The sequence below is a fragment of the Aythya ferina genome (assembly GCF_964211825.1).
Source record: "Aythya ferina genome assembly, chromosome: 1".
NCBI classification, from domain to species: domain Eukaryota; kingdom Metazoa; phylum Chordata; class Aves; order Anseriformes; family Anatidae; genus Aythya; species Aythya ferina.
In genome coordinates this window covers 130,508,544-130,521,779 of record NC_140296.1, presented here as the reverse complement: position 1 = coordinate 130,521,779, position 13,236 = coordinate 130,508,544, and the positions used below count along the sequence as shown (strand labels likewise).

The 13,236-nt window shown below is 38.0% G+C and overlaps 1 protein-coding gene across 24 annotated transcripts in view; it reads right to left on the bottom strand.

The window, feature by feature from the left end:
* Positions 1–4,997: 4,997 nt before the first annotated feature.
* The window catches only part of C2CD5 (C2 calcium dependent domain containing 5), a 72,252-nt gene continuing 64,013 nt past the window's right edge, over positions 4,998–13,236 (bottom strand). For all 24 annotated transcript variants that reach the window (XM_084537563.1, XM_084537561.1, XM_084537571.1 and 21 more), the window contains 2 exons: positions 12,388–12,534; positions 4,998–11,699 (listed from right to left, as the gene is read on the bottom strand). In XM_084537563.1, the coding sequence (XP_084393689.1) occupies positions 11,568–11,699; positions 12,388–12,534 (279 nt within the window). In that variant the 3' untranslated portion in view covers positions 4,998–11,567. The remainder of the gene's footprint in view (positions 11,700–12,387; positions 12,535–13,236) is intronic.

The following is a 13,236-nucleotide window of genomic DNA, read 5'->3' as shown; positions in this document are numbered from 1 at the left end:
TAACAGTTTTCTCTTGAGAAGGAACACAGGAGATGGATTACTTTGCCTTACAAAATGTCACATTGTGATGTCTGTCATCTAGAAGGCGAGTTTCACAAGTCATTAATTCAACCAGATGGTGGTGCAGTCTAATAGATAACATAAGCTGGATGGGAACATAAATATCAACAAAGGCTCTTTTGCAGACACAACATAGTTTCCAACCTACATATTTGCTTGTGGGAGATGTGACATCAAACAGTTTTAACTTACATTTTAATATTGCTGCACAAAGAATTGTTTGGGCTCAGAGAAGATAACAGTTGCCCGTATACCAGAATTTAAGAACAAAATCTTTGACCTGCTATTAAACAGGCATCTGTTCATGTGCCCCCTTACAGCGAGATTAAAGTGCAGTTGTATCACCATTAAAAAGATCTCTGCTGAGTTGAAAGGCCCAAAATATAGGTAGGAGTGTAAAAAATGGTCGTGAAAGCCATTCAGGTAACATATTATTGAGTGACATTTTTAAAAATAAATAAATAAAGTCCTTACTTTAGGTTTTTGTTTGTTTTGTTTGTTTGTTTGTTTTGAGTTGTGTTTTGTTTGTTTGTTTGTTTTCTTCAAACTCGAGGATTGAAGCAGACCTGATATTCCTGAAAAGTGTTTGCAAAAAGTGCATTGTGAAGTTGCACATGATCTCACCTAAAATCTCTTCTACAATGCCATATGGAGTGGTCCTTTCCCCTAACAATTATGGTCATTCTAAAGTGCAAAAAGTTACTACTCAAAAAGTCTGTATATTAATACCTATTATAAGTAGCTTAGAAAAATACACCAGAAATATAAATTTGACTGACAAGGTGAGGTAAATGAACTTTCGATTTTCCTCTACATGTTCCTCCATTGTAGCAGGACAAGCACAATTGCTCAGCCACTACAGGGAAGTCTGTGCTCATGAGCTTCCCAACCTAACAGGGCTTGGAAAAGCTTTGAAATGTAGACCACTTAACCAAACTGCATGAAACCATCAAGCTTTTTGATGTCAGGACACCAGTAAGCTCTGAATTGCAGTGAAAGCTGTTACTTACAATTATCTTACCACAAAGTGGAAAAATAAAATAAAATAAAAAAGATCTAAACATCTCCCTTTTAGAATTGTTCCTTTTCAGAGACAGAAAACTTTATCTATGAATCCTTCCTTATACAGTAGCTACCTATCCTCTGAAGAGTATAAAAGTGAAAAAGCCTGTGATCACAAATAAGCAGTCAAAGGAAAGAAATTTCCACAGTGGATATCTTGGAGCTGATGCTGAATTCTCCAGATACTTGCCTTCAACTTCTGGGCTTGAACTGGTTTGAGATGTGACTTCTCTTTCTAAGTCACAGTTATAATGTAACCAGGAGTTCCCACAATTCTCATATTGGCTATCTGGTGGTGATTTAGGTAGCAGCTCCCCTGGATGGCAGAACAGATCATCACATACTTTCTATTCCCAAACAAAAAAAAAGAAAAGATCCAAGAGGCTTTGTTACAACCTTATCAGTTGTTGGGGTGATCTCCTTCTTCTAGTGGTCATGATTTATAACAGCTACCACCAGAATCAGGGGAAACTTGCCCTCAGAATGGCTCAAGACAAGCTCAGTGCCTAGCTGATAGCCTCCAAAAGGACATTAGTGATCAAAGTGGTGTCAGGCTGTGTGCTAGCTCAAGATTAGAGGAGAGTTCTGTCTTGCAGACCCAGCTGTCATAGTTTTGTTACAGCAAGTAGTGTGTGACATTGTGGTACCCCTCTAATAGTAGTAAAACCATTTCCAGAGGGTGGGTGAAACTAGTAAATACAAATCAGGATAGCAACCCTCTCCTTCCGTGTGAAGAAAATGAGAGCATAAGAAAGGATTTTTAGTAGGAAAATCTGCTCATACAGATGGGGTTTGTAGCAAACTTAAAAGCCTCGCTTCGGCAGCAAAAGAAAAACAACTCTGCCCACATGTAGAGGCGTACCATGGATCCAACTGTCAAAATACTTCCAGAGCTGAAACCTAGAGGAAACAGACATACTTTATTGCTGCTTAGACTTATTATTCGTACAAATAATGTTTTGGAGTTACAATAATTATAAAGTGTCAAACATCTTGCAAAGTCTGCATTTTTTCTCCTGCAGACTTTCAGAATCCATAAATGCCAAATAAGCAGATAATTCTTCAGATGCAGGAAGTGTTTTCTTTATGTGTTTGTAGTTTTAGAAAGATAAGTTAGTTCTTGGGAGCTGAAAAGGGAATGAATGCATAAAAACAGTTAAGTGGATCTTCAAATAGCATTTTATATCAGTACAGAAATGATTTAATAAAGGATGTTCTATTCATTGCAGTTGAATGCTTTACGATTACTAGGTTTGGCTATTGTTTGGCAAAATTTCAGTCCTAGAATTTAACTGCAGTCCTCAGTCTTCTGTCTTGGATACAATACTAATTTAGATTCATTCAGATATTTTTTATTTTCCTGCATGACACATACCATAGAAGCACATACACTTATGTTTTGGGTCATTATCTGCTCTAACAGTGACTCCAGATTTTTGGATGATTAACTCAAAATATTCCCAATGTGTCCGATTTCAATGACTCATTTTATGATTATTCAACCTGAGACATCCTTAAGAGTCACATTTCCAGAGGGGTTAATTACTCACAAACTCAAATGATTCACAGTAGCTCTAAAATATCATTATAAAACTATAGAAAGAGTACATTAAACCCAGAAAAACTCAGCAAGACATTTCTGAACTGACTACCCATCAACTCCTTTAATGAAACAAGCATCTTGTAGACCAAATTCTAGCAAGCATATTATCTAATTTCATAAGGAACAAAACATATCTTACAGTGTGGGGTAAAAAAAAAATAATTGAGGAGATCTAAAGTTTACATTGATTTTCTAAGTGTGCTCCTAATATTCTATGAAATTCTTTCTACTGACTGCTAACTTCGAAGAATGCAGTGAGAAATTCAGCTTTTTGTATATTTACAGCCTGTCCACTAACAACATTCACCTGGTTCTATCCATTAACCTAGGAATATTCCTCCTGGGACCAAACTGTCCTCAGATAATTCTCAGGAGCACTCAGGCACTGTAAAATGGTATACTAATCTCTTCATTTATCTCAGTTTTCTAATATGATAGGAATTAGCTCAAGCATAAACTTAAGCATTTCAGAAATAAAGTGACTACCATGACACCCATGAGTCACTATTTTATTGGCTTCTGTGTTATCTCTGTAGCAGACCCATATTCAATTTGCAATGTCTTCCTTAAATTTTATAACCTGTTTTTCATGGGCAGTGTGTTTTGTCTGTCTGTAAGCTATCCAGCTGTGCCTCTCAACATGCTTACCGTGTAATCTTCAAATGTTAGCTAGATTATTTATCAGTTAAAAAAAAAATGAGGTCAGACTGATGTATTTGCACATCCTTAAGTAAAAATTCCCACAGCAACGATATGTATGCACATACTAGAGTATGCTTGTACATGTTACAATTATTTGACTCCAGAAGTACCACAGATAGACTTGATATCCATTGATAAAACAGAAAAGCTGAGGAAGAAAGTAGATTTTGAGAATCTTTTCAGTCCCTCATACACTAAGACTAAGAACTAAGACTAAGCATGAAATCTTTAAAAGTTTTCTACATCCTACAAATGATGAATTTCCATTCTTTTTACGTCGTTCAATATTTTTGAAAATTTACAGCTAAGATCCCAGTACTCTTAGAAGCTATACCAGCACTTGGATATATAGCCTCATTTTTAATAGCCATGCACACTTTTATCCATCCTTGGTGTGGCTCTACATTCTCTTCACTAATTAATCAGCCTTAAGACTATTCTGAGTCTTTAGGAGTCTTCAGTCCCACTTATCTACAACAGCAGGATTTCTTCAGCAGCTAAAGACTTTTTTTTTAGACATTATGCCAGAGAATGATCAGAAATATTTGAATTCCCTGTCATTAAGAAATTTAGGGCTAATATGTTTTGAGATTTTCTTGGGAGAAAAAGTAAGCATAGCCAGTAAAATGCAATGAAGGTGAGATCTGTATTTAATTTGATTTCCTCTCCTTGCCATAGATTATATTTTTCTTTTATCTTGATGCTTCACTCCCACTCACTCTTAATCTGTAGATTGCTTTAGTCTGAGACATTTCCTGTGGGTTCACTGTATTTCAGTGGCTGCCAATTCAGTCTTCTGTTTCTGGCACTTGTATTTAGGCAACATGATGAAAATTAATATCATAATTATACCATTCAAGCAAATCATATGAATTAAATCTGTCTAGCCAACCAAAAATATCTTTGGTTGTCATTGGAGTGTACATTTTTTCCTCCCAAAGTAGAATCACAAGACAGTAGAAAAATTGCTCCCATGTGATTACGTTCCACAAACAATTACTTTACATTCAGACGGTTCTCCATTTTAACTACCACCTTCTAATATCCCTGCTACATTACTTCTGGTGAAATATTTACTCTGATTTCCTTGAAGCTCCTACATGACAGTTCATTCTGAACAAACTTCTAAACAAAATAAACCATCAAAGCCAAGCAGCCCACTCTGAATAGCAGAGATACCCCCAGCAGATGAGCCATGTTATCTAGCTCAAAGCTAAGGAAACGTCACAGTGAAATGAGCAGGAAACAAGAAAAGTAGGAACCTGGTGCTTACTTGTTCATCGTTAAGCTAGAAATAGTACTACAGCTGTGATATCCATTTTGCCCAAGCTGCAATGGTCTTGTGTGACTGTCTTACAAGTTTCTTTAAATCCCCTGCACTGTACTATAGCTTTTATAATGATGTTTCAATGACTGGGCTTGAATTTGCTGCTGAATGCTGTCAAAAAGAACTCACTTGAAGGTTTCAAAAGAAGCAAACTGACCAGAATAGCCACTGATTTTTATCACTGTCAGAGCCCAATGCTCTCTGACAAGATTATTTTATATATACCACAGGCAGAGGGCAAAATGTTTAATATCAAATTTACTTATTTGAAGATATTTGATGTTACAAGAGATTTCTGACTTAACAGAGTGATACAAAACATACTGAAAACACAATACACATGTAAGTTGCACTTAGCAAAATACAGTAGTTGCAGTACAAAGGTCAGTTACAATACTAACATGATTCACATTACTGGTCTCTATAATGTGCTCTCCTTCATGACACTGGGCATCACCAGTCACAGGGAAGGAATATGTAGGTTAAAGCCAAATCAGACCATATTGCTTTTTTCAAAATCCTTTTGTTAATTTTTGTTGTTGTTGTTGTTTTAAGGTTCTAGATTGGGCTGAGCCATGTATTCACTCTCTCCTGTAATGGTTGTGCTAACTCAGGGAGAAACAGATCCCCAATTGATCCACTCGACTGACGGTGGCTGTTTATGTAAAACAAAGATCATCCTCTCCCCCTTTGTGCTGAGATAAAGGCAGCTTGCTTTGCAACAGCCATGGTCAGTCACACCTTGCATTATTCCCTGAACTTCATGTGCACAGTGCCCTCGCCCATCTCTCCTCAGCCTTCTTCCATCGTGGGGGTTTACTGCACAGCCACAATCACTTGAAAAGAAACACACGTTTGGCATTATATTCATTTTATAGCAGCCCAAAATGTCTCGTAGCAGGTATTTGAGAACCATTAGCCATGCAATTTTTTAATAGAATGAACTGTGGAGAAATTAATGACGCTCTGTTAGTATTTTTCACAGAGTGGCTGTTTGGTATCAAATAAATCTATGGTGAAACCACTGAAGTCATTAATCACTTGAAACCTCTGATGTCAGACTGCCTAATGGCTCAGGCAATTTCTTTGAAAAGTCTCCAATCATTTCCTGTCAAAGAAATTTCTCCCTTAAGTACAGCCAGGGTGCTTGAGAGATCAGCTGCTTGTCTCATACACCTTTTTAATTGTAAGAAATAATGACTTTGTGGTTACTTAAATTAAATGAGACAATGTAGTTGGTTTATTGCAGAATAGATTGTATTTATGTACATGTGTTTGAAATGACATTATCACCAGGATCCATCCAAGCTTCCATCTAGGCTATTTCCCCATTCCCATTTAACATAAATGATTTGGACACGGGTTTAACTGTTGTAGTACAAAACCTTTTAATTTCAGAGGGTTTTTGTTTGTTTGTTTGTGCCTTTTTTTAAAGGATAAATTCTATAATGAGCTCAGCCAAATCATGATAAACCTTTCTTCCTAGGAAAGGAATATTAATGACATGTTGTCTCACACCAGTCTGATCACATTATTAAAACAATGTCATTTTATTTGCAGGCAAGGCCACGGTGAGAAGCAATGTCTGTTTCTAGCCATGCCCCTTCACCTTAAGGCCCAACATCGATCTAAGTCTTTGCAGTGTTTCAAGGCCTACTGATGAAATGCTTTGCAAGAGTGAGACATTACCGAATTGATTGCTGAAACAACATATTATCATTACATTATTTTCAGCATTTCTCATTTATTTTGGTAGGGGAATCATTATTTATCTGTCTCTTCAACCAATTATTTTCCTTCCCATCATTTTTGCTCAGCAGATACTCAACTTGATTGTGTTCTTCCCTTGTTTCTTCTGTCTACATTAAGCTTTTTATCTAACACATCTCTTGCCTTTCCCTTCTTTACCTCAGCCCTTCTTCTGCAATAGCACTAGAGAAATGAAAACCCTAACCCTGCCTGGGCATTAGCTGGCCTGCAGATGTGCTCTGCTGCTCTTTGTGGAGACTATCAACAGCAATAACAGCATTAGAAGTAAAAGCCACCTTCAACAAATGGTGCTCTGGCACTGTCAACAGAAACAACATTGTGAAAGCATTATTGCCAAGTTTCACTCCCTTCACATGGCCTCTGGGTAGGTTTAGCAGTTGATAGATGTAAAATTAAAAGTGACAATTTAAAAGCTTATTTGCAGATTCCGGCATAAACAAGAGATCTCTCCAGACCAGAGTACTGTCATCGTGCTGCACATCCAACTTCAACTGACAGTGCAAATGGGTAACTAAGCGCAGGGTGGACAGCATGAGGGCAGGAGCTGAGCACTAGGGAACAGAGAGGCAGGGGATTATGACAATTTAATTATAAGCATCTTTTCCTTTTCACCTTCTCTAAGCTATTTTCACCCATGCAAACAGCACCAACCCTTAGACTGGAGCCAAAATATAAATAAGATCAGAAATTTCAGTAAAAGCTTGAAAATTCAGTTACAGTTGTGCAACTCTGCCAAGCTCTGCCATCATCTGAGAAGTGTGAACAGGATTTATCATTTCCAAATCCAAACACAGTGGCCCTGTGGCACGGCAGCAAAAGCAGAGAGCAGCTGCATACGTGCTGTGACAAACCAAGTCCATCACAGACAGAGGGACAGATGGGGCAAGCGCTGCCCCAGGTGGGACCCCGGGAAGGGAAGGTGCAGGGGAGGGACAGGGCACAGGGCAGCCTGGGCAGAGGAGGGAAGTGGGAAGAGGAAGGGTTGCTGTCTGCATGTGCTTTTACTCACTCTGGATTTTCGTGTGCATGCCAGGAGGGAATGGCATCTCTTTAAAGCCTCCTGTGCTCAGATGCCCTCCTACAAAACTTAAGAGCTCTTTGGGGTGGGTGTGTGTGTGAGAATATTCCATGTGCAAGGTTGTAATTAGTGCGATGTTTCCAAGTCTCACAAGGTTTCTAGGCAGAGATTCTCCTTGGCTGAAGCATTAAGAGCATTTCATTTTAAGAAAATAAAACCTAAATTGCAGTAATTGAACACCCTAGCTCCTCCCCTCCCTACAATTTAAGGGCATATTTCTGTATGCACTAATGAAATGCTTTTGCAACAAAAGTAAATGTCAGCCATTTAATGTGAATGTGCATTTTCATGCTAAATGCCTGCAGGTCAATTGAAACAAAGCCCACTTCCAAAGTGAAATCAACAATTTAAAGCTCCAGCTTCCATTGAGCAATTTGCCCAGGGACTGATAAACACATGAAGTTTGTATCTGTAGTCATCACCAGTGGCTGCATTTGTGAAGACCCAGGTCCATTTTCCAGGTGTTTATTGTGTAGCTACAATGCCAACAGACCCAGCACCACAGAAATCCATCTTTGGCCAGTTCTCATTTTTAGCACCCTATTCACAAGCACAGCGTTTTGATGTCTGGAGTGGGACCTGCTTCTCCCACCAGCTCCCAGCATGACCTTACCGCATTGCTTCACACCTCTGCTCCTACAGCTGTTAAAATGTGAGATACCAGCCAGTTCTTTGAAATGCTTAAGGTCTACCAATGGAAAGTGTTAGCCAATGGGGTCATTGGTAACAATGAGGACCAGCAGCCCGGCTTTCTCTCACACCAGGCACAATTTACACAGCTGAAAAGGAGTTAGGAGTCCCTGAAAGGCAGCATCCCTTCCTGCCACCTGAGACCTTGCGCATGCACTCCAGCCTCCCCACAATAAACACAGGTTATGCAAGCTCTGAACACCTCATGTTTTGCATTTGAAATGCTGTCTCAGCCTGCACCTCAAAACCCAGCTCTCACCCGTGTGGTGCAGGCCCCCAGGGGCAGCAGGACAGGGCCTGGGCAGCCAGGAGCAGGGTGGTCAGGCAGGGCCATGGGGAGCTGGATCCAGCCCTGCTGTGGCATTGCCAGGGCTGGGGCTGATGTGGGGTGCTGGGGAGAGGCCAGACAGGGACTGTAAGAGCTGCTGGTGTCCCCAGAGCCTGACACTCATCTACAGACAAGGCACGCCACTTACCCTTAATTTGCCTCACTGCTGCTTTGCAGAGCAGATGAAACTCCTACCTCCCAAACCCACAAATTCTGTGAGGCAATAAGTTTTCTTGCCCATGCAACCTAAAGCTCAACAGATTTGCAGATGCTGCATTTAGCCTAGATATCCGTAACATGCTTGTCAAGAAAGCTCTGTTACTCCCTTAGATCAATCATCCGAGCTTCCATCTACCCATATGAACAACAAAAAGGAACCAAGCGCTCTCCACAAGCTTCCAAGTCACTGTGAAGGTGGCACTTCAACCACTGCAGAAAGAAGGGCTGCTTTCACTCTACCCTCTGTCAACTTGGATTTCTCAAATGAAAAGAAAGCAGCAAGTTGCATTAGCTCCTATCCCCAAACAGCTGTTCTCAGAGTAGGGTAAAACTCCTGACAAAGCAGCAACGCTTCAGCCATAAATATCTCAATACTGTTTTTCACCTTGCATCTGGAAGTCCCACTTGAGTAGTAAACAGGATTATCTTCCATTAACAGCTCCTGTTTTAGCAGGAACTTCAATGATTCTCTCACAATCAACATTTTGGTCATTTTATCATCACTAAAGGAGTAAAAACAAATTTCATGATTTTCAGCCATTGTGAACTAGCTAAGGAAAAGAAGTTGCAGGCACTTAACTCCTCAAAGGTGTTTTGCACACAGATGACTTACGTATTTACCCTGTGTTTTAGTTTTCCTTTCCTAATATCCTCTAATAATTGCCTGAATTTTGTAAGATCTTTTTTTAAGTATGAGAAATATATTAGATATAATGCCCTACGTATTTCAATGTATTAGTTGTGTGTTGTTTTTTAAAGAAGAAACTGCATAGAGCAAATTAAGTATACAACTTCCTACAGATTAGGTTAATCCAGCTGAACTAATGAGGAAAGCTGGATATCAATTAGTAACAGTTATATATATATTTGTCACTTCAGGAATAACAATTAAAGAATTACAGTTTCTAGATGAGAAAGCGTTTACTCTAGCTCTAATGAAACACAGTAGATGAAAAATGTAAACTTTCTTTAACTAGCTAAGAAATGAAAAAGATGGCATTGATACTCCCATAGAAGCTACCAAATCCCTCCCCTCTATAAAAAAGCTACTCTGCTATTTCAGTCAGTATTGCAATGCTGATTATTTATACTGAAAACAACTTGTGCCAGATCAAAGACCTTCACAAAATTATTCTGCCACCAGCTTCAAAGGGAACAAGATTTCCCTTGCAAAATAATCAAGAGAGCTGCAACTACTCACTGATGATATAACTTATGGTAGTTTTGGCCGTAACAGCTACAAAACTCAGAAAAACAATTAGCTGTACGAGAGAAGTGTAAGCACCAAACTCAAACACTTTAAATATAATTACTCAACAAAATTTAAATAAGCAGGTTGTAACACTACTTAAAAATATATGTTTCCCTGAGGAGAAAGGGGACATGACATTTTTAGTACATATCCAGTGTAAACATTAGCTATTATACTTATAAAAAGGCAAGATATTTTTTACACAAATTTATTGTGCAAAGAATGATTTCCATGCTCATTTACAATGAAATATTTTAACAAATAACCATGCCATTGCTTAATTTCAACACTAAGCAGAATATTTACATTCAAGTTTACATGTTTGTTCAAGTTCCATGTATGACAGTCAGATTTAAGTAAGAATGCATCTTCAGATCAAAGATTTGCATCTTTTATACTAAAATATCACTGCCTTTCAGACATTTACCAGAAATGACAAATTTCCTTTTTTTTGCAGTACCCTCATTTCCCATTTACTGTACCGGAAGAGAAGAACAACTAGCAGAAATTAGCATCGCAAATATATGTCTGTCTCTAATTAGCCAGGCATTTCCCATCTCCAATGGAAAGGAGGCCAGACTATACCTCTGTATACTTTCAGAGAACTGCTAATGTCATCCTTGCAAAAAATCATTCCTTAAGGTAATCAGCCTTATGACAATTCTTTAATAGAACCTCATATATAAAAAGATTTTTTTTTTGTCAACATTGAAGTGAAATCTTGTAACAGCACCTAACCCATTATTTATTTATTTATTTAAGTCATAGGGATCATCAGAAGAGCATTATGGTCTGATAGCTTTTCAAAAAAAAAAAAAAAACAAACCAAAAAGACACCCAAAACATATTTCATATGCTACCAATTTAAAAACAAAACAAAACAAAACACAGCAGTTCTCAAACAGTTGAAAAATATTTTTAGTGTGCAGAAATTCAAATTGTAACTTTTAGGTGCTGCTTCTTTCTCTCCTCACTGTACGATCTAAAACAAGTTCAGGCTTCACATTTTATTATCCTGTATCTCTGGGTTCTCCAGCAAAGGTCGCTAATACAGGACTCTCAGCTGGTCCCCACCCCCTTTTTTCTTTAAACTGAGCTGAGAATCAGCTAATACAGTAAGCAAACTCAGAGATGGGTCTGAATTTTAACTTATCATGGGCCTGCTGAACAGCTGAAAAATACAACGGAATTTTTGTTTACTTTCATGTGATGCCAACTATTTCAATGCATAGTTTTCTATGGGTGCTTCTCTTTCCGTATAGGTTTGAAAGGTCCTGTAATTTTAACAAAAAAATCAGAGCATACCTGCCAGTATGCTGTCCTGACTACTGCATAAACCTGAAGGACAAAATATAGTGATTGTCTTAGATTTTGGCTGATGATATTGATGGGAGATACTGATTCTGAAGATGCAAACCTAACATTCCCATATTTTAAACAATCTATTTGACAGAGACCATTTCAGTTTTTCTGCCTTCACGTTGTAACATCTCCTCCAGTACTTGCAGGTTGAGAAACAACTGTAGAAGGTTGCACTGGTAGTATTTCTAACTCAGATTCACGTACAAAGACAACTGCATCTCCACTTACATTTATTAAACACTGGGCCTAGGAAGAAAAAAAAGACAACATACAGTTACCAAACATAAAATAAATAATTATTTAATCTGCACCATATAACTAAACAGATGATACAAATTGCCAGAGATCAAAGAAGGACAAATTATTAGAAAGACAAATTATTGTAAGTATGGCAATCTCCGCCATATCCCTTTTATATCCTCTCATGCTATCGAACATGCAGATAGATTCTCCTAAGAACAACAAAAATGGAATACCTGGGTGGTTTTTCATTTCACTACTGTTTTGAATTTATTTCACACACCAAGACAACCAAATTCAGTGGTTTTCTCTTCTAATAAAGCTTCATCCCTTTGTGTTCAAAATGGACTAATTCCATGTGAAAATAATGTAAATACTAACACTGCAGCATCAGAAAAGCTAAGCACTACTGTGCTCTATGTGAGCACTGCTGTGTTCTATGGTTCCTACCATTTACTTCATCCTGGCAAATCTAGTATTTTATGTATTTAACATCAATACCATTTGAGTATTTATGAAGCATATCTGCAGTTTCATGTTAATGTGGGTGTTCAGAAAGCTCTTGGTGTCTTTAAAGAAACATTATGAGAGATCCCGAAGTGCTATGCAGACATGGCTGTACAGGGATCTCTATTTTTTTTTAAATATTTCTGTCATACTAATACGAGCACTGTAGTTTCATTTAATAATTTACCTGATTTTTGTTTGGATTCTCCATGAAAACACACTGCTTCATTATGTATGAGACAACTGCATTGCCCCCTAAAGCTGCAACATGTGCTCTCACCATTGCAAACACTTCAGCGATAAAAGCATGGAGAAAGCCACTGACACCACCCTCCTATAATGGGGAAAAGGAAAAAGTATTTTATGTCAGATATTGCAATAAGATGTTGAATACTCTCCTTACGTTTTTATCCACTGAATATTTCAGTAAATCTGAAATTGCATCTTGTACAGAATGTGAAACCCATTCACTGTTTAATCTATCACAGATAAAACACAGACCAATTGAACTTACTGCTTGACTAAAAGAATCACAACTAGGTTATCCATTTGTGATTGATATTCTTTGTAGTAAGTGTAGTACATACACCCCATTCTTTTCAGATATTCCTACACCTTTGCAGGAGCATGCAATATTCAATTGACATTTGAGTAATGAGCTCTTCTTTCATCAGACAGAGTACTGCCATTTTTTTTTTTTTTGTGTAGCAGACACAGAATAATTTACACCGAGGACTAAGAATCATTTACACTTTCAGGAAATGAATAGTAAGGAATGGCCACTACCTTTTGTCACCAACTACCATAACCAAAGTATAAAGCAATACAAACACAAATATAGCTAATTATGCTTCTGTAGAATCTGAGACGATACTACTTAAGTTGGATATAATGACCATTCTTTTGACTCTGTCACAACCTTGGGGCAATACAATACAACTTGTTGGAGTCCCACTGCCAGTCAGATCCCAACTCCCAGTTGTCCCAATTCCCACTGCCAGTAAGATCCATTTTTTCACATAGTTCTGTTTAAGAA